Source organism: Myotis myotis, unplaced genomic scaffold, assembly GCF_014108235.1.
Source record: "Myotis myotis isolate mMyoMyo1 unplaced genomic scaffold, mMyoMyo1.p scaffold_m19_p_9, whole genome shotgun sequence".
In the NCBI taxonomy this organism is placed as follows: domain Eukaryota; kingdom Metazoa; phylum Chordata; class Mammalia; order Chiroptera; family Vespertilionidae; genus Myotis; species Myotis myotis.
In genome coordinates, this window is record NW_023416401.1 from 61190404 (window position 1) to 61212126 (window position 21723).

General features: G+C 42.9%; 1 protein-coding gene and 1 non-coding gene across 5 annotated transcripts in view; both read right to left on the minus strand.

Annotated features, from left to right (window-relative positions):
• The window catches only part of TM9SF4 (transmembrane 9 superfamily member 4), a 54018-nt gene that overhangs the window by 20595 nt on the left and 11700 nt on the right, over positions 1 to 21723 (minus strand). For all 4 annotated transcript variants that reach the window (XM_036323772.1, XM_036323774.1, XM_036323773.1 and 1 more), the window contains 3 exons: positions 6313 to 6426; positions 3945 to 4044; positions 90 to 258 (listed from right to left, as the gene is read on the minus strand). In XM_036323772.1, coding sequence (XP_036179665.1) covers positions 90 to 258; positions 3945 to 4044; positions 6313 to 6426 — 383 coding nt within the window. Of the gene's footprint in view, positions 1 to 89; positions 259 to 3944; positions 4045 to 6312; positions 6427 to 21723 lie in introns of those variants that run through there.
• LOC118663885 lies at positions 7530 to 7663 on the minus strand. Its single transcript, XR_004970187.1, has one exon. It is a non-coding gene; the product is annotated as a small nucleolar RNA SNORA5 (small nucleolar RNA).

Consider the following 21723-nt stretch of genomic DNA (forward strand, 5'->3'; position numbering starts at 1 on the left):
GGCCCCGCTCAGTCCCTCTGAACCGCCTCTCCCATCAGTGCCCTCCCCGATGTGAACTCGAGGCTGGCAGGCAGCAGAGGACGACTTACAGGTGGACATAGTAGTCCTCCGTGATCCGCTCCGCCACCAGCCGGCTCTCTTTCACAGACAGGGTCACTGGTTTGTTGGACTCACTGCACAGAACCTCACACTTCTTTTCGCTATTCATGAGAACCTGGAAAGGGGTGTTGACAATCCGGTCCCCTCTCAGCACCTCTCCTGCCGTAAGAGAGACAGATGGAGCTCAGAGCTTCAACCCTGAGGCTGCTGAGGTCAGCAGAGCCACGAAGACCCAGGAATGACTTGCAGGGCTGTCATCAGTTCTGCAGCCTGGCACTCCATGCTCTACCCGACCTATTCAGGCTCAGCTTGCCCCTTCACTCCTACCCATTGCCCTCTCCTCCCCCTTTGTGCTCTAGCTCCAGTGGACTTTTCAGAGCTCATCAATCATGCCATTTCATTCCACACCTCTGGGCCTCAGGTCGTTTCCTTAGCCTTGAAGGGCTATTGCCTCCCCAGGTTTTTGAGAAACTCCTCCTCACACTTCCAGCTCAGCTTCTATTTGACCCTTGGAAAGCCCTTCCTGACCTCTTCGCTCCCTCCTCTGATTTCCCTCTGCACCGAGGCAGCATCATACAGTGGTGAGGAGAGGGCTGCCTGCTGCTGAACGCTGGCTCTGCCTCTTACTCACTTAGCAGTTCTGGCCAGTCATTTAACCTCACTGAGCCTCACTTTCCTCGTTTATAAAATGAGGATAATAACAGCACCTACTTCACAGGGTTACAGTGAGAAATTAAGTACCAGTCACAGAGTAGGCAGGCAACAAATACTATTTTCATCATCAGAATCACCTCTGCACCTTTTATGTCAATGATGTGACTTTGCACAGGGTTGACATATTATGTTTCTGACTCCCTTGACTTCTTCAAAGGCAGATAGTGTTTCCTATTTATCTGTGTCTTCATATCCTGATTCAGGCTGGGAGGGAAGTGGGATAAAATCCAGCACCAAAATTTTTAGCCAAAACATCTTTATACTTAATGAACTGGCATTCCCCTTGCCTGCCTGCCTTAGATTAACCTGCTACCAGATGTCATGCAGCAGGCACCAAGCAGTTAGGGATTGACAACTAAACTCAATGGTGCTTTTGTTTTGAGTCATCCTAACAATAACAATGCTACTGTGATGATGTGAAACTGGGACAAGCCAAAGGAACTGACCAAACCAACAGGCAGGACTAACCCCTGAATACACACTTGGTCTAGCATTTGCCTACCAGTGTGGACCTATGTGATGTGACACTCTCTGCCTAGTCATTTATTCGCTCATTCATTCATTCATTCATTCCCAAAACATGTACCGGGTACTGGCTATCTCCTAGGCCCTAAAGATACAATGCTGAACAGACATACACATGAAGCTTATGGTCTAATGGGAAGGCAGACTTTGATTACATGAGAATATATTATTCAACAAGAGGAACTTGCTCTAGACAAGTGATGCTTGAAATGAGCTATAAAGGAAGAGAGAAGCGTTAACTAGCAAACAGATAGGGAAAGAATGTCCTAGACAGAAAGATCACTCGGTATGATGGTGGTCTGTCATGCAAGTGAGCAACGATGGCTGGACGAGAGGGTGTGATGAGGATGGAAACAAGTATACAAGATTCAGGAGCTACTAAGGAGGTGAAATCTAGGGGCCTGGTCCTGACTGATACAAGGGATGAGTGAAGAGGGGTGCCTATTAGGAAGACTGAAGTTTCTATAACCAGGTTCTAGGTGGGAAGACAGGTAGCATCGCAAATTTAGACTAAGGGCATTTTTTCAGCTTGTTAGTTTGACTTGATATATCTGGATATAGTCAGATATCCAGACATAAAAATGAGAGGAGAGATCAGGACTGATGGAAGCTGTGAGTTGTTGGTACACAAATGACAGGGCCACAAGCTGAGAGAGGAACAGGGTTGTAGTCCAAGTAAGGTGGGTATCACTTCTTGATATTTAGAAATTAAATTTAAACCAAGAAAGAGAACATACTGGTCTGGAATGGCTCATTTGTATTCCTTTTAACTTTTTAAAGTAGGGAGCAGGTAGTCAACCAGGCTAAACGAGCAATACACCTTGAATGTCGCTCCTCTAAGAGAGTCTGAGGTTGTACTCCAGTACATCTGCCACACACACACCATGAGCTGAATCTCCATCAGTATGATAATCGTGAGCACAGCTCTCAGACAGCCCCATTGAGCCTTTCTGGAGAAGGCAGCCTGGGACAACAGAAAGAATCTGGCCACAGAGTTTAAAAACTTGGGCTAATATCTCCATTTCTCTACCTACTGACCATATGACACTGAGCAAATCTTTCAAACCCTAGAAGCTGCTGTTCCCTCTCCTATGAAATAGGGCAATCATATTTGGCTTTGCAGAGTTACTATAGGAATCAACTAAGATAATGTGCAGAGTAAAGTGCTTAAGGATATGGCCAGAATTCCTGCATTCTGCCGCTTACTAGGTGAGTGCCCTGGGGCAAGAGACTTCATCTCCTTGTGCCTCACTCCCCTTGATAAGAGAATATAAGAATAGCTGCCTCATAGGGCTATTGTGAGAATTAACAAGTTAATGCACATAAGTGCTTAGAAGAGTGCCCAGCTCATAAGGAAAGCCCTGTAAGTATTAACAGTGATGATGATGATAATGTAGAGTACAGGACTTACAATCCAACAGGCATTCAATCAAGGATGTTTTTGCTCCACTCAGTAGGACATTTACTGAATGTCTACTGTGTGTTAGGCACTGGGTCAGAAGTGGTGGAGAGAGAGGGGAATGTAAGACATGATCCTTCTGCTCAAAAAGCCCCTAGGCCAGTGGTCGGCAAACTGTGGCCCCTTGAGAGTGGCTCTTCCACAAAATACCAGGTGTGGGCGTGCACGTACAGTGTGATTGAAACTTCGTGGCCACACTGAAGGGGCCAAAGAGCCGCATGTGGCTCGCGAGCCCCGGTTTGCCACCCACGGCCCTAGGCCTTGAAGGAAAGCACTACACAAAGGCAGGATGCCTTCATTATGGAAGGATAACTTTTGTACACAGAAGTTTCTATTTCTAAGAGGCAGGACCATTCCCCAGCTTCAAGGGTCCACATTCAATTAAGATCACCCAGTATCACTCAGAAGTGTGCCCAACTGCAGAGCCTTCAATCTTTCCACATTTTCATCTCCAGGCCTTAACACTGAGACAGGCACAGAAATAAGTACTAATAGTTGGGTCCTGAATAGATGCCTCCAAATGTCTTTTCCTTTAAGCCTGAAATTATGCCAAATAGAGATAATTATTTGAATTAGAATAAAACGGCTGCTATTTATGGAACATTTGTGCCAGACATTGCCCTGGTGCCTCACACATTACTTGAGGTGAGTCTTGCACAGCATAACAAGAACTATAGTGATGTCTCTGCTTCCTTTAGGGCCAGAAGTGATCACTTTCTTTTAATTAAAAGTAGAGCAGATTACAGAAGCCCCGAAAGAGGGGGGGGGCGGGGGAGGGGGGAGGGAAAGAGGGAGAGGGAGAGGGAGAGGGAGAGAAAAAGGTATGATATTTAGAAATCAAGGGAGAACCAATCTGAACAGTAGCTGAGGGCTCCAAGTCTGAAGCCTGACTGCATGATTCCAGGCCTAGCTTACCTGCTGATTAACAGTATAACCAGAGGCAAGTCCCTTCACTTATAAAAGGGGAATAAAAATAACAGCTACTGCCTAGAGTTATGAAGATTAACTAAATTAATATGTATGTAAACGATGTAGACCGTGTCCAGGACACAGTAAGTGCTACATAAAGGTTAACTGCTATTATCATTATGAAAAGATTTAGGTTCCCATTGGGACAGGCTGACAGCAGTGAGAGAGAAGAACTTACCCAGATTCTCTGCCTTGTAGGTTATTTTTAAGGGCTGGCAGAAGGGCAGTGAGTAGTACTCATAGGGTAACTGGGTTCGAGAGCTGGTGAGCTTCACAGCCTAGTGGGAAAAGAGAGGTCATTATTCCTTAATTCAGACTGTTTCAATAATCCTCCCTGGTACCCACCATCTTTGGCATCCTCGACAGTATTATCTAGAAGGCAAACAAACTGTTACAATGTTCTATATACTCTACTCCCCACAATTTTGAATTATTTCATATTTCATTAAGTTTACTAGATTATATTACAGACTTTGTTTAAAATCACAAATTCAATATTGATATCCTCTGACCCTGGAATTTCACTTCTGGGCATCTTTCCTAATGAAATAACTCCAAATGATGATAAATCTTCAGGAACAAAGAGGTTTTACTCCTTATTCATAACCATAGTGGTCTCTGCTTCCAGTTTCTTGATCCCATTACGCTGCTTGTAACTGATGACCCAAATGAGCATGATGTGTAGCAATTTGAAATGTTGATAATACCTAAAATTTGGTGGCAAACTAAGGGACATGTACGTGAGAGCAAGTCATGTGGACAGCCCTTTGTGACTTTATTTTCTGCTTCTCCTTTTGAACACTGGGATTCTCAGGATAATAAAAATGTCATTTTCACACAATCTCAAAGCTTGTTTTTGCTCAGAGCAGTAAAGATGTGGTTCATATCAACATGGCAACGAAGCAAAAAATATACATTTATTTTAGAAGCAGAATTTATTGTAACTTTGTAAGTTCTGCTAGTTCTGTTTTATAGGATCACTAAGAATCTGAAGGATAACTCAAAAATTTCAAATACACATTATTTTGTCTATGGGGGACTGATGGAGGTGTGAGAATGCTAAGTATTCTATACTGTAAACACTGCACAGAAAAAAAAGGCTAAGAAAAATAGACCAAAGTACTAAGAATGTTTATTTGGGTGATGATAGAGGGGAGTCTGGTTGGGGAGGGCGGGCCTTGTATAAGGTTACACCCATCCCCTGGTAGCAGTCTGTCCTATGACTGGCCCATTGAGAGGTTTGGAGAGCTGGTTCTCTTGCCTCAATTTGGAACAACTTTGAAGGACCAGCCATCCCAGTTCCAGTGCTTCCCACATGCCTCAAGTTGTATCATAGCTCAACGTTCCCTCTGCCCAGCCCACTTCCCTCCCTCCCACCAAATGCTGACCCTGAGAGTCTCCCCAGTACATCTCCTGCACCAAATCTCCACCTTACAGTTTGGTTCCTAGGAAAGAAGATCCACCACCAACCCTCAGCCCTGCTTGGGGCTCTGAGAATGCCACCAAGAGTCCACTGTTTTAGAGACATAATCAAGGTGTCAACCTGCCCACTGCCCTTGGTCAACCATTTTTTAAGTGACTCCCTTCCACTCTCCACCTTACCACAGTTGACTGACCCTCAGATCAGCATCCAGCCTGAAAATGTGAGGTAGCCCAGTTGGAAAGCCTCTCTCTGGATCCTGACTTAGGGCAATACTTCTCAAATCGTAATTGTTCACATACCAACTTGCCCGATCTACTTACCTCTTATTCTACTATTGCATCTGACTCATTTTTCAGTAAATACATTTAAGAAGCAAACATTATATATCAGTATTAAAAACAGAAAATCAACGATAGCCATGAAACCATGAGTTGAAATACTAGCTAAGTTTTCTAATATTTGTTAAAAGAAAAGTTATTAAAATATATTTGTCAACCACTTAAAATCATCTCGTATACCACCACTCAGACATGCAGTACACATTTTGGAGATACAGAACTGGAGAAGCCAGCTAGTGGCAGAAGCTAACACTGAAAAAACAGAGGTCACAATAGGCTGTGTATGTACAGACGATATAAGTTAGGCAGGAAAAGCTGGTAAGAGAGGAGATGGAGCAGATAAAAGAGGAAGGTAGAGATGTCATAGAAGAGGCAGATTGAGAGAGACAGACACAGGGAAAAATGGAGGCGGGGAGAGAGAGAGAGAGGCAGAGTTCCTAACTGGCACTGCTCTTTTTTTTTAAATATATTTTATTGATTTTTTACGGAGAGGAAGGGAGAGGGATAGAGAGTTAGAAACATCAATGAGAGAGAAACATCGACCAGCTGACTCCTGCACACTCCCTACTGGGGATGCACCCGCAACCAAGGTACATGCCCTTGACAGGAATCGAACCTGGGACCTTTCAGTCTGCAGGCCGACACTCTATCCACTGAGCCAAACCGGCCAGGGCCTGGCACTGGTCTTTGTTCTCTGCAACCACAGGAGGGATAAGACCAGCTCACCATGTTCTTCAACCACACTGCCCAGCACAGAGGCTCCAATGGTCCAGGAACAGACTTACCTTGATTTCTACAGGGTCGTTCTGGTGGAAGTTGATTGGCGCGACCCCAGGGACATAGAAGGCTCTTGTTCCACACATGAAGGAGAGAAGCAGCAGGGACCACAGCAACCAAACCTGCTTGGAAAAAGAGAGGCCTAGATTGGGATGAGGGAAAGAAGTGAACATCTCTCTGGGGCAGACCAAGTCATAGTAGGTTTATGTCTACTTTAACTGACCCAGTCCTGTCCCTACTCTGGGGAGCCTGAGATGCTACCTTTTACATGCCCCCAAGAGTACTACAAGGAATCAATTTTGCACTTCCAAAAACGAGCAATAAAATAAATGAAGTAATAATTAACATGGGTAAAAGGGAAGACTAACACAGGAGCTACATTTCCCCACTTCTGGATCAATATTCTTTTTAAAAAATATGTTTTTAATTTATTTTAGAGAGGGAGGAAGGGAGAAAGGGAGAGAGAGAGAGAAACATAGATATGAAAGAAAAGCACTGATTGGCTGCCTCCCATTTGTACCTTGACCTGGATGGAACCCGCAATCTGGGCACGTGCCCTGACTGGGAATTGAACTGGTGACATTTCGGTGCACAGGATGACATCCAACCAACTGAGCCACACCGGCCAGGGCTGGATCAATGTTCTTTTAACCATTTTATATTATATCACTCTCCTGTAGAGCTAGCAGGGAATAAAGCTCCAGTGTTCCATTAATTCCTATTTCTCTATATAGTAACAGGCTCACTTTGTCAGGATGCTTCTCCGATACCAACATATTTTCCTATAAGCCTTCTTCAAAGTTGTACTGACCTCATCACCTCCCACTCTCCTTCTCAGCTCTAGCTACACTGGCCTTCTTGTCTCCTGACAGCAAGCCCTTCTCCACACCTCAGGGCCATCACCTTTACTGTTCCCTCTGACAGAATGCCCTTCCCACATATATATGCATGGCTCGTTTCATTCCTATTCCCAGTGCCTGGCACAAAGTAGGCACTCAGTAAATAACCTGCATGCAGGGTAGTCATCTGGGAATCAAAGGCAATTACTGGTCTCGGTCTCAAGAAATTCATCCCATCAAAGCATGGCTTTCCCTTCACTAATACCATCCTTTTCTCCCTTAAGGAACTAGAGGTTCATGCTACTCTCTCTGCATGGTCTGAACAAGGAACTTTTGTCATCTATACCTCGATCACCAACTCAATATTTCTTTTTATTTCTTTTTCTTGGTGTCTGTAACCAAATTTATCCCTGAGGCCCAGCAGAGGGATCAGGGCCCATGAGTCACAGTGTTTCTATGGCAGCCTTTTGGGCCAGTGTCTGCCATGGATGGGGCAGGCACCGAATTTGACATGGCTGCAGGCCAACTCAATCTTGCTTTGCATTTGCCTTCTCTCTCCACCCTTTACTGCAGCAGCACTTCAGACCTTCATTTCAGACACTGGCCACAGCCTTCTGATCACCTTGCCTTGGCAGCTGCTCCACCCTTCAAGTTACGCTCCCCTCCCCATGCTGGTTATTCTTTCTGAACTTAGGAATCAAAATCACTCAGAAGATTTGCCAAACATTTAGGCTGGTCTGCATTTTCACCAGGAGCACAATGGTAGAAAAAATGGCTTTAAAAGTTTAAGTTTAGCCCTGGCTGGTTTGGTTGAGTGGATAGAGTGTTTGCCTGCGGATTGAAGGATTCTGGGTTTGGTTCCGGTCAAGGGCACATGCCCAGGTTGCCAACTCAATCTTCAGTGGGAAGAGTGCAGGAGGCGGCCCATCGGTGATTCTCTCTCATCGTTGATGTTTCTATCTCTTTCTCCCTCTCCCCTCTACTCTGAAATAAACAAAAATATATTTAAAAAATATTTAAGGTTTTGAGCTCAGTATACTTTTTTATAGATACACAGGTTGATCAAAGTCTTAAAAACAATATATTCACAGAATGTTTTCCCCAGGATTAGTTGTGAACATTTATAAGTATCTGCCAGCTAGTGTTCACTATAAAATATGAAATAATAGTTTGGTCCCCAAAACAACAGTGAAAAATGGATAAAAGAGTTGTATCGTGCCAAACCGGTTTGGCTCAGTGGATAGAGCATCGGCCTGCGGACTGAAAGGTCCCAGGTTCGATTCCGGTCAAGGGCATGTACCTTGGTTGCGGGTACATCCCCAGTAGGGGGTGCGCAGGAGGCAGCTGGTTGATGTTTCTCTCTCATCAATGTTTCTAACTCTCTATCTCTCTCCCTTCCTCTCTGTAAAATATCAATAAAATATATTTTAAAAAAAAGAGTTGTATCGTATTTGGTAATTAGAAAGTCTATGGAATTAGGGATGAGAAGAGGAAAATCTTTAAAGGAAACGGCAAAACTAGAAGGTAGAAAATTGCCTAACAGGGCAAGATTCTGTATAGAAGAAAGACAGTACTCCCTACCCCCACCCCTCCCTCCCTTTCTTTCATCTTTCTAAATTAATTTAAATTTCCTCTAATGTTAACATTTGATATAATCATGGGTGAATAAGCTTTTTAAAAATAACTACTTTTAGATGCAGGAAGAGACTGGACAAAAATCGTGCACCTATGGATGAGGTCAGTGGGTGGGGAGTGAGGGCGGAGGGTGGGGCGGGAACTGGGAGGAGGGGAGTTATGGGGGGAAAAAAGAGGAACAAATGTAATAATCTGAACAATAAAGATTTAATTTAAAAAAATAAAAAAAAATAACTACTTTTTAAAAAGTTTTGAAAAAGTAAAACATAGTAAATAATTAAAACATTACAAATGGGTATACCATGAAAAAGAAATTTTCCTCTCACTTCAGCTCCCCAAAGACAACTGCTCTCACCAGTTCCTTGAAAATCCCTCTACAGCTATCCTCTCTCTCTCTCTCTCTCTCTCTCTCTATAGATCATATAGATCACACACACACACACACACACATATGTATATGTATGTGTGTATATATATGTATATATACATATATATATATGACTGACTTCAGAAAGAGGGAGGGAGGGAGGGAGGGAGGGAGGGAGGGAGGGAGGGAGGGGGAGAGAGAGAGAGAGAGAGAGAGAGAGAGAAACATCAACGATGAGAGAGAATCATTGATCGGCTGCCTCCTGCATGCCCCACATTGCAGATCTAGCCTGCAACCTGGGTATGTGTCCTGACCAGGAATGGAACTGTGACCTCCTGGTTCATAGGTTGATGCTTCGATGCTCAATCACTGAGTCACGCTGGCCTGGTCCTCTACAGATATTCTATGCATGCACAGAGGGAAGAGTTTAGTGGTATGAATTTGTCTTGAATGCAACAACAGAGTTTTATTCTTTCTTTCTGTGATGACTGTGTGCTGGCTAGAGCATCTGATTTCCTCTCAATCAGAGACTTCCTCCATTTGAACAGTTATCGGAAGATTTGGTCCCATCTCTCTGGAACCCTTTACTAGGCCTCACTGGTCAGTCCTTAAAATATGAGTGCTTAGTGTGAGAGAAATAAACCCTGTCCTTTTTTTCCTGTAATTCCTTTGTGCTTGAATTCCAGTTCATTAAAATGCAAGGAAGATAAATCCTGGGTTACTAGCATAAACTGTCATCCAAAAGTTGTTTAAAAATAAAAAGAACCCTGAATTTTTTTTAAAAGATGCAGAAAACAGACAATCATCACACAAAGATACCATCGATAAACCTCAAATCAATTTACTTAGAAGACCAACAGATGAAAAATGGCAAATCTTATCTAATAAAGAGGAATATGCAAATTGACCGTCACTGCCACATATATGGTGGTGCTCACAGGGGGGAGGGGGTTCCGTAACACAAGATGGCTGCACCCACAGCGGAGGCAGAGTTCCCCTAAGGAGCCTTTACGAGCAATCAGCAGGGACCTGAGGCTGCACCCCCTCACCCCCCAATCCCTATGGGGCTTGATGGGGGGACCTGAAGCTGCTCCCCCTGCCCAGCGGGGCTTGATGGGGGACCTCAGGATGCGCCCCCCACCCCAGCACCGGGCCAGGGGACCTGAGACTGCGCCCCCTGCCCAGCAGGGCTTGACAGGAGGGGGACCGGCCGGGACTGGGTCTCATGCAATTTCGAGGTGCACGTGGGTGGCCGGGGACTTGACTCTGGGTCCCATGGTGCACCCCAGACTCTGACAGGAGGAATATTTTCATATACATTTTACTAATTTTCTTACATCTCTGACACTTCTATTATAGAGAAAGGACAAATAGCAATATTAAAATATTTCCTCTAATTAATCCCCCTTTTAATGTGCATGAATTTCATGCACCAGGTCACTAGTATTTCCATAGTATGCTAGAATCTTTGACTGCACCAAGATGACACTGTCATGTTAGACACTAAAATGTCACTGTTTTGATACTCCATATGCTGAAGGAATTATGAACAGGAACACTTCTAGGGGGCAGTTTGGCATTCTATCAAAAGCCCCACAAAAGTGCACTTTTCACACTGAATTATGGTCACTTAAGTATCTACCATCTCTCCAGCTAATCGCTTGTCTAGTTTTGTTGACAGGGGTACTCAATAAATCCTTATCAAGCCAAACCGGTTTGGCTCAGTGGATAGAGCGTCGGCCTGCGGACTGAGAGGTCCTGGGTTCGATTCTGGTCAAGGGTATGTACCTTGGTTGCGGGCACATCCCCAGTGGGAGGTGTGCAGGAGGCGGCTGGTTGATGTTTCTAACTCTCTATCCCTCTCCCTTCCTCTCTGAAAAAAATCAATAAAATATATTTTTTAAAAAATCCTTATCAAAAAAAGTAATAAGCACCAACCAACTTCTGATCTATAAAAATATAAAACCATCCATTCACATAAAGGTTAAAGAGTATGGTCCTTTTTAAAAAATATATATTTTATTGATTTTTTTACAGAGAGGAAGGGAGAGGGATAGAGAGTTAGAAACATCGATGAGAAACATCGGTCAGCTGCCTCCTGCACACCCCCTACTGGGGATGTGCCTGCAATCAACGTACATGCCCTTGACCAGAATTGACCCTGGAACCCTTCAGTCCACAGGGACGCTCTATCCGCCGAGCCAAACTGGTCAGACCTAGTATGGTCCTACTTAAAAAATATATTTTTTTTATTGATTTCAGCGAGGAAGGGAGAGGAAGAGAGATACAGAAATATCAATAATGACAGAGAATCACTGATCTGCTGCCTCCTGCATGCCCCCTACTGGGGATCAAGCCTGGAACCTGGGCATATTCCCTTGACAGGAATCGAACCCAGGACCTTTCAGTCCACAAGCTGATGTTCTATCCACTGAGACAAACTAGTCAGGGCAATACTATGGTTCTTTTTGTTTCTTAAAGACTTTTAATTGATTTTTTTTCAAAAGATTTTAAATTGATTCTTAGAGAGAGGAAGGGATAGAGAAAGAGAGAGAAACAGTGTTTTGCTTTCATTATATTTATTTGTGGATACTTTGTATTTGCATATTTTCTTTTACAGCAGTGATTTAGAGTTTTCTTTTCTTTTCTTTTTTTAAATTGGTTTTTAGAGAGGAAGGGAGAGGGAGAGAGAGGAACATTGATATGAGAGTGAAACGCTGATTGGCTGTTTCCTGCATGCCCCCTACTGGGAATTGAGCCAGAACCCTGCATGTGCCCTGACCAGAAATCAAACTGGTAACCTTTTGGTTCAGGGGATGACATCCAACCAAACCACACCAGCGAGGGCTGAATACTATGACCCTCAAAAAAAGATTTTTTTTTAATTGTCAAATTTAAGTTCTTGACACTTCCCACTATTCCTCCTGTCTAAGGACCTAGCTTAAGAATTCCTGAGGAGCCCTGGCCAGCATGGCTCAGTGGTTGAGCATCGACCTATGAACCAGGAGGTCACAGTTAAATTCTGGTCAGAACATATGCCCATATTGCATTGCAGTCTCCATCCCCAGTGGGGGTGTGCAGGAGGCAGCTGATCGATGATTCTCTCTCATCATTGATGTTTCTATCTCTCTCTTCCTCTCTGAAATTAATAAAAATATATTTTAAAACAAGAATCCCTGAGAATATCTATTACACCTACACCCTATCTGTATGTAAAGAAAAGTGGTTCTCAATGCTGATGCACATTAGAATAAGCTGGGGAATAAATGGATTAAATTCCCAATCAAAAGGTGTAGAATGGCTGATTAAATAAAAACACCACACACCAAGATCCAGAGATATGCTGTCTATGAGATTCACTTTAGAACTATCTATAGACACACACAGGTTGAAAGTGAAAGTATAGGAAAAATATTCCATGAAAATGGTAACCCAAAGGAAGCAGAGATGGCTATTTACATTGGACAAAATAAACTTTCAGACAAAAACTGCATCTAAAAACAAAGATTATCTTACCTAATAATAGACAAACATGGTAATTGACCATACCTTCGCTACACCTCCCATTGGCTAATCAGCGAGATATGCAAATTAACTGCCAACAAAGATGGCAGCCGGCAGCCACGGAGCTGGAACAAGCAGGCTTGCTTGCTCCAGTGATGGAGGAAGCCAAGGTTCCCCGCCTGCGGCGGCCGGCTCTAAACTACACTCAAAGCAACAAAGTTTCAATTATAGAAGCTAAACAAACCCCAGATATCTGCTTTCAGCTGGCCGTGGACATGGAGCTGGAGCCTTGGGTTGCCCCTGGCAATGGAGGAAGCCAAGCCCTGGCCACCTCTGAGCTCCACTCCAGGCTACAAAGTTTCAGTTATAGAAGGTAAATAAATCCCAGGAAAAAAAAAAGAAAAAAAGGAGAGGCTGGGAGCTTCTGTCATTGGGGAGGCTTGGCCAGCCTGAAAACGGCGCTCAGCCCTTCACCCAGACTGGCCAGGCACCCCAGTGGGGACCCCCCACCCTAAAGGTGGTGTGGCCAGCCTGAAAACAGCCATCAGCCCCTCACCCAGGCTGGCCAGGCACCCCAGTGGCACCCCAGTGGGACCCCCACCCTGATCCAGGACACCCTTCAGGGCAAACCAGCCGGTCCCCACCCATGCACCAGGCCTCTATCCTATATAGTAAAAGGGTAATATGCAAACTGACCCTAAGAGCAGAAAGACTGGGAATGACTGGTCACTATGACACACACTGACCACCAGGGGGCAGACGCTCAATGCAGGAGCTGCCCTCTGGTGGTCAGTGCGCTCCCATAGGGGGAGCTCTGCTCAGCCACAAGCCAGGCTGACGGCTACCAGTACCAGTACAGCGGTGGTGGTGGGAGCCTCTCCCGCCTCCTCAGCAGCACTAAGGATGTCAGACTGCAGTTTAGGCCTGCTCTCCCCTGAGGGCTCCCGGGCAAATGAACATCCCCCGAGGGCTCCCGGGCTGCCAGAGGGATGTCTGATTGCCAGCTTAGGCTCAATTCCCCCGGGGAGCGGGCTTAACCAGCAGGTGGTCATCCCCCGAGGGGTCCCAGACTGCGAGAGGGCACAGGCCGGGCTGAGGGACACCCTCCCACCCCCCAGTGCACAAATTTTTGTGCACCGGGCCTCTAGTATATATATAATGACAAAGGGTCAATTCAATGGGAAGATATAACAATTAAAAGATATATATGCACCCAACATCAGATCATCTAAATATATAAAGCAATTATTGACAGATCTGAAGGGAAAAATTGAAAGCAATACAACAAGAAAGCAATACAACAATATCCCATGTACAATAATGTATAGAACATCCACTCAGAAAATCAATAAATGGCTGACTTGGAACAACACTACAAACTAAATGGACCTAACGGATGTAATATAGAACTTCCCACCCAACAGCAGACTATACATTCAAGTGCATGCAGAACATTCTCCACGTCACAAAACAAGTCTTAAATTTAAGAAGACTGAAATCATTCCTTTCCTGACCACAATGGAATGAAACTAGAAACCAGTAACAGAAAAAAAAAAGAGAGGCAGAGAAAAAAAGTCCACAATTATGTGAAACTTAACACACTCTAGAACAGCCATTGAGGTCAAAGAGGAAATCAAATGAGAATTTTAAAAGTTCCTCAGACAAAAGAAAATGAAAATATAACATACCAAAACATATGGAATGCAATAAAAGCAGTATTAATAGGGAAATTTATAGTGATGAGTGCCTACATTACAAAAATATCTGAAAACAAACAAAAAACACAACCTATCTTTACACCTCAAGGAACTAGAACAAACCAAGCCCAAAGTTAGCAGAAGAAAGGAAATAATAAAGATTAGGGCAGAAATAAATAAAAAAGAGAATTTTAAAAATAGAAAAAAATATCAACAGAACCAAGAGTTGGAAAATAGAAGACTGAAATAAATAGTATCAGAACTGAAATAGGAAACATTACAATAGATGCCTTGGAAATAAGCAGGATCATACAGGAGTATAATGAATAATTAAATGTAAGAAATTGGATAACCTAGAAGAAACAAATACATTTCTAGAGACACACAACCTACCAAAACTGAATCAAGAAGAAATAGAAAGCCTAAACAGACGAATAAAAAATAAGATTGAGTCAGTAATCAAAAGCTTCCCAACAAAGGAAAGTCCAGGAGCAGATGGTTTCACACAGGTGCAGTTTATTAAACATTCAAAGAATTAATACCAATCTTTAAACTCTTCCAAAAAACAGAATAGGGAACACTTACAAACTCATTTTATGAGGCCAGCATCATCCTGATCCCGAAATCAGACAAAGATACCACAAGAAAACAACATGTCAATATCCTTAATGAATATAGATAGAAAAAATCCTATATAATAAAAGGGTAATATGCAAATTGACCTAACAGGGGACGGAGGGCAGAGACACAACAACTGGTTGCTATGAGATGCACTGACCACCAGGGAGCAGATGCTCAACGCAGGAGCTGCCCCCTGGTGGTCAGTGTGCTTCCACAGGAGGAGCGCTGCTCAGCCAGAAGCTGGCCAGCACAGCAGTGGTGGTCGAGCTGCCAGAGAGATGTCTGACTGCCAGCTTAGGCTCGGTCCTCCGGGGAGTGGGCCTAAGCCGTTAGTCGGACATCCCCTGAGGGGTCCTGGACTGCAAGAGGGTGCAGGCTGTGCAGAGGACCGCCCCCCCCCCCGCCCCGAGTGCATGAATTTTAGTGCACCAGGCCTCTGGTCCTCAATAAAATACTAGTAAATCAAATTTAGCAGCACATTAAAAAGATCATACACCAAGATGGAGTGGGCTTTATCACTGGGATGTAAGAATGGCTTACCATATGCAAATCAACTAATGTGAGTGATAAACCACATTAAATGAGAGAAAACTCCCCATATGATCATTTCAATAGATACAGAAAAAGCATCTGACAAAGTTCAACATTCATTCATGATTCAAATTCTCAACAAAATAGGTATAAGAGGAACTTACCTCAACACAATAAAGGCCATATATGAAAAGTACACAGTTAACATTATTACTTCTTTTTTAACTGAATTTATTGGGGTGACACTTGTTAATAATATAAACATTAGTATTTCCCCTCCTAAGAAGAAAGATATCAGAACCCTTTTTTTTTTTTTTCCTTTACCTTATCTGATATGTGATTTGAAGTCAGGGCAGAGGATTACAATCTCCTGGGTTATCAAGCCAATTAAATCTAAGAAGTCACCCCAGTTCGATCTTCTTCTTTTTAACTTTATTTTCTTTATAATTTAATTGCACATGCATATTTTATTTTTTTTATTGATTTTTAGAGAGGAAGGAAGGGGGATAGAGAGATAGAAGCATTGATGACAGAGAAACATCATCCCTCCATTGACCAGCTGCCTCCTGCATGCCCCCTCCTGGAGATCAAGCCCTAAACCTGGGTATGTGCCCTTGACCGGAATCCATCTCGGGACCTTTCAGTCTCCAGGCTGATGCTCTATCCATTGAGCCAAACTGGCTAGGGCAGTGATGGCGAACCTTTGGAGCTCGGCGTGTCAGCATTTTGAAAAACCCTAACTTAACTCTGGTGCTGTGTCACATATAGAAATTTTTTGATATTTGCAACCATAGTAAAACAAAGACTTATATTTTTGATATTTATTTTATATATTTAAATGCCATTTAACAAAGAAAAATCAACCAAAAAAATGAGTTCGTGTGTCACCTCTGACACGCGTGTCATAGGTTCACCATCACTGGGCTAGGGTCTACCTTCTTTTGCAACTAGAATCCTCCAATCTTAGCAGATAGACACCACTCTTGGGAACTCAGAGGCTCCCTAAAAGGAATAAAAAGCAAATACTCAAAAGACATCAATACACTTTTATTCCAAAGTCTCAAACCAATGGAGCAAGTACACACACACACACAAATAAAAAACAAACAAACAAAAAACCAACAGTGAGGATAACTCACCCTGGTGGAAGTCAACACTAAAAAGCAACAGGAAGCCACAGAGTCACTGAGCACCTACAAAGTACAAGGCACTATGGCAGACATTTTACAAATACTGATTTATGCCATCCTCACAATTACAGATACCTGGGAATTTTTGTCATCATTTCAGATGATTGCTAGTTAACTCGAGACCCAAAGATAAATAACTTGTCCAAGATCAGAATGTAGAGAAACAGGTGTGCTCTTTTTTGTCAGGTGAGTTGCATTAAATGATGAGCATGCAAGGATGATACTGTTAACATCTGCAGCTAATATTTACTGAATGCTGATTGTCTGCCAGGCACAGTTCTAGGTTCTTCTCATGCAATAACCCAATTAATTTTCACAACAATCCTGTGAGGTAGAGACTCATTATTCTCATTTCACGGATCAGAAAACTGAGGCTCAGAGAGGTGATATAATACTGGCTGAGACAGGACTTGAACCCAAGCAGTCCATGCTCTACCCAGTACAGAAATTAGTTCACTATTTACTGAGCACCTACTATGTGCCAGGCATTATGCCAGCCTCATAGAATGTATGCCCACTAGTTTTCAGCCATTTGGGGGACAGGTCATCAGCCAATCACAATACTAGGTTCCAGATGCTATGATGGATTAAGAAGCTAAGGACAGTGTATTGGAAAGGGGTGCAGAGAGCTATCCAAACTGGTAATGAAGAAAATAGACAAAACTGAAATGTAAAAATTGAAATAGAAGTAGTACTAGAAAAAAATATAGATATGCTTTTTAAAAAATCCAGGAGGTATACAATAAAAAGGTATGTAGGAAGGAAGAAAATGAAAAAATATAAACACCATGGAAAAAGAAAAAGATAATTTGGATAAAAATATTTACCACACCTCTGAAAAGGACTAATTTCTTCAATATACCAAGAGCTCAGACAAAACAATGAAGGACAAATAACCCAAAAGAACATAAATAGGCAGTTTTTAAAAAGTGCTCTCTCTCTAGATATTTATTTTATTAACACAAAAAAGAAGGGAGGTAAAACTATTATTAAAGGACTGCCAACGTAAGTTATTAAGTAGAAAAAAGATGCACAGCAGTATATGAAGAGCATAATCTCATTTGTCTAAATAATTTTTTTAAAGCATGTACTAAAGCCAGAAAAAGACATCACAAGAAAAGGAAACTATAAATGAATATTGTTCATGAACACAGATTTAAAAATCCTTAAGAGAAGATTAGCAAATTAAATACAACAATATATAAAAAGTGACAAAGTGGGGTTTATCCCAGGAATGCACAGTTGGCTTAATCCATTACTGTAATATAGCATATAAATAGAAAAAGGACAAAACCACATAATTATCACAACTGATGCAGAAAAAGCACTTGAAAAAATCCAACACACATTTGTAATAAAAAATCAACAAACTAGGAATAGAAAGGACTTCCTCAATCAGAAAAAGGGCAGCTATGAAAAACACAGCCAACATCACACTTGATGGTGAGAGACTGAATGCTTCCCCCTAAGATGAGGAATAGAACAAGGATGTCCACTCTTGCCATTCTATTCAACATTGCTTATAAATGCAACTAATGTGTACTAAAGCAAATAATTAATTAATTAAAGACATCCGATTAAAAAGAAGTAAAAGTGCTCTCTATATATTTATTTTATTATATTTTTTATTGGTTTCAGAGAAATTAGAAACATCAATGATGAGAGAGAATCATCAATTAGCTGCCTCCTCCACGCCACCCACTGGGGATTGAGTCTACAACCCGGGCATGTGCCCTGACCGGGAATCAAACCCTGACCTCCTGGTTCATATGTTGATACTCAATGACTAAGTCACACCGGCTAGGCGAAGTAAAGGTGCTTTTATCTGCAAAGTACATATATCTTAAAAAGCCTAAGGAATTATTAGAACTAATAAGCTGAGCAAGGTTATAGACTACAAGAGCAACATATAAAAATTAATTGTATTTCTACATACTAACAAACAATACAAAAATAAAAAACAAGAAAAATAGTTCCATTTATAATAGTTTCAAAAAGAATGAAATATTTAGAAACAAAATTTTTAAAAATATATTTGATTTTTTACAGAGAGGAAGGGAGAGGAGGGATAGAGAGAAACATCAATCAGCTGCCTCCTGCACACCCCTTAATGTGGATGTGCCCCCAACCAAGGTACATGCCCTTGACCGGAATTGAACCTGGGACCTTTCAGTCTGCAGGCTGACGCTCTATCCACTGAGCCAAACCAGTTAGGGCTAGAAATAAAAATTTTAAAAGTACTTGTATACTGAAAATTACAAAATATTCCAAAGAGAAATGAAAGAGAGACATCCTACTTTCAAGGACTGGAAGAGTCAATATTGTTAGGATAGCAATTCTCCCCAAACTGATCTTCAATGCAATCCCTATCAAAATCCCAGCCGGCTTTTTTGTAGAAACTGACAAGTTGACTCTAAAATTTATATGTAAATTCAAAGAACCCAGAACATCCAAAACAACTTTAAAAAAGAACAAAATTTGAGGATTCAAACTTCCCAATTTCTAAGCTTATGATAAAAGTTACTAAGGGCCCAGTGCACGAATTTGTGCACCTTGAAAGGAACTGTGGGCCACAAGACTGCAGTGGGCACAGGGGCGGGTCTCGGCCCATCCTCCATGCCCCTCCAGCCGTGGTCCTCACCCCTCACTCCTCCCCCCACCCTCATCCCCTATCTGCAGGCAGCCCTGCTCCTGACACCGCCGCCCCTCCCACATGCTGACAGTGCCAGCCCCACTCACATCCACTGACGGTTCGGAAGGATTGGGGCCGTGTGGAGCAATTGGGGCTGGTGCTGGCCACGGATACGAGTGGCAGCTGCCAGCCCCAATCACCCCTCAGGAGCAGGGGGCAGTGGAGAAGCCCTCAGGGGCGATTTGGGCCAGCAGCCACTGTTCGCACCCGCTGATGGCACCAAGCAATCAGGACTGGTGCCAGGCACCGGCAGCGGGTGCGAGCGGGGCCGGCACTGGCAGCACATGCAAGTGCCAGGCGGGAACATGCTGCGTGGGAGCAAAGAATTTTCAGTAACCACCAGAGGCTCGCCCCGATGACAGCGACCAGCGCCCCACCTTGGTCTGGCATTCCTGCTCACCTGCTCCAACATCCTGCTGTGGCCGCCACCCGCCATGTTCCATGCTCTGCTGCCTACTACCGACGCCTGCCATGCTCCACGTGCACCCCCTGGTGGTCAGCGCACATCATAGCAACTGGTTGTTCCACTGTTCGGTCTATTTGCATATTAGGGTTTTACATAGATAGTAATCAAGACAGTATGGTAAGGATAACCATAAAGCTCAAGGGAACAAAATTGAAAGTTCAGAAATAAACCTTTACATGTAAAGTAAATTGACTTTCAACAAAGTTGCCAAGGCAATTCAATAGGGAAAAGATAGTCTTTTAACAAATGGTGCTTGGACAACTAGTAGCCATATGCAAAAGGAACCTCACACCATATACAAAAATTAACTCAAAATGAATAATAGACCTAGATAGAAGAGCTAAAACTATAGCATTTCTATCTAGAAGAAAAGCTAGGAGAAAATATTTGTGACCTTGGGTTAGGTAAAGATGTTTAAGATACACCACCAAAAGCACAAACTACGTTTTGAAAATGGATTTCACCAAATTTTAACACTTCACAATTCAAAAGATATTAAGAAAATGAAAGGACACAGATTAGGAGGGGGGGGGGAACACCTTTGTAAATCATATATCTGATAGGAAACTTGTGTCGAGAATATATAAAAAAAACTCTTACAACTTAGGAATAAGGCTAACAATCCAATTTTAAAATGGGCAAAAGATTTGTACAGACATTTCACCAAAGATATAGGAATGGCTAATAAGCACATAAGATGTTAAGAATCATTTGTCATAAGGGAAATGCAAACCAAAACCACAATGAGGTATCCTGCACACCCTCTAGAATGGCTAACCTCAGAAACACGGACAATAACAAGTGTGAACGAAGATGTGGAGAAACTGAACCCTCACATATCAGTGGGAATGTAAAGAGGTATAGCCACTTTGGAAAGTTTGGTGGTATCTTTAAAATGTTAGATAGAAATTACCACACTATGCAGCAATTCCAATCTTAGGCATTTATCCAAGAGAGAAGGAAATAAATATATGTCCATACAAAGACTTGTACATGAATGTTCCTAACAGCTTTCATCATAATAGTCCAAAATTAGAAACAATCTGAACACCCATCAATTAGTGAATAGCTAAACAAAATATAGTGTAGTCATAGAATGGAATACTATCTACTTATATAAAAATCCTGGGTGTAACATCACATCCAGAAGCTCAACTAACCGGAAGGAAGTCAATCCTGCAGGGGTCGTCTTGGAAACGGCTGTGCCCTCCCCCAGCTGTTTCCCGGAGGGTGAGGTTTCAGGCAGGAACCCGCTCTTGGAGCCGAGGGTGGAAGTACTGAGTCCAGCCTTCAAACCGGACCCTGACAGTAGAGAGGAAGCAGCCCCATTCCTCACAGAATCTGCTGTTGGATAGCTTGCTGTCAGTGGCCTGCCAGCTAGGAACCCCATTCACCTGCACCCTGGACCCTGACAGGAGGGAGGAGGGAGCCCCATTCCTCACGGAATCGACGGGTGGCCAGCTTGCTATCAGGGGCCTGCCAGCTAGGAATCCTATTCACCCGCATATCTGTATAAAGTTGTTTTTTTACAGAGAGGAAGGGAGAGAGATAGTTAGAAACATTAATGAGAGAGAAACATCGATCAGCTGCCTCCTGCACACTCCCCACTGGGGATGTGCCTGCAACCAAGGTACATGCCCTTGACCTGAATCGAACCTGGGACCCTTCAGTCTGCAGGCTGACGCTCTATCCACTGAGCCAAACCAATTAAGGCTCTGTATAAAGTTTTAATACATTATATTAGAGGTCGTGGTGGTACTGTTTTACCCACAGCATCTACAGGAATTGCTGCAAATTTACTTCTCAGTGGAAGCACCTTTCATTTCCAATATAAATTACCGATTCTATTAACTGAAACTTCAATTTCTAGACTCAAT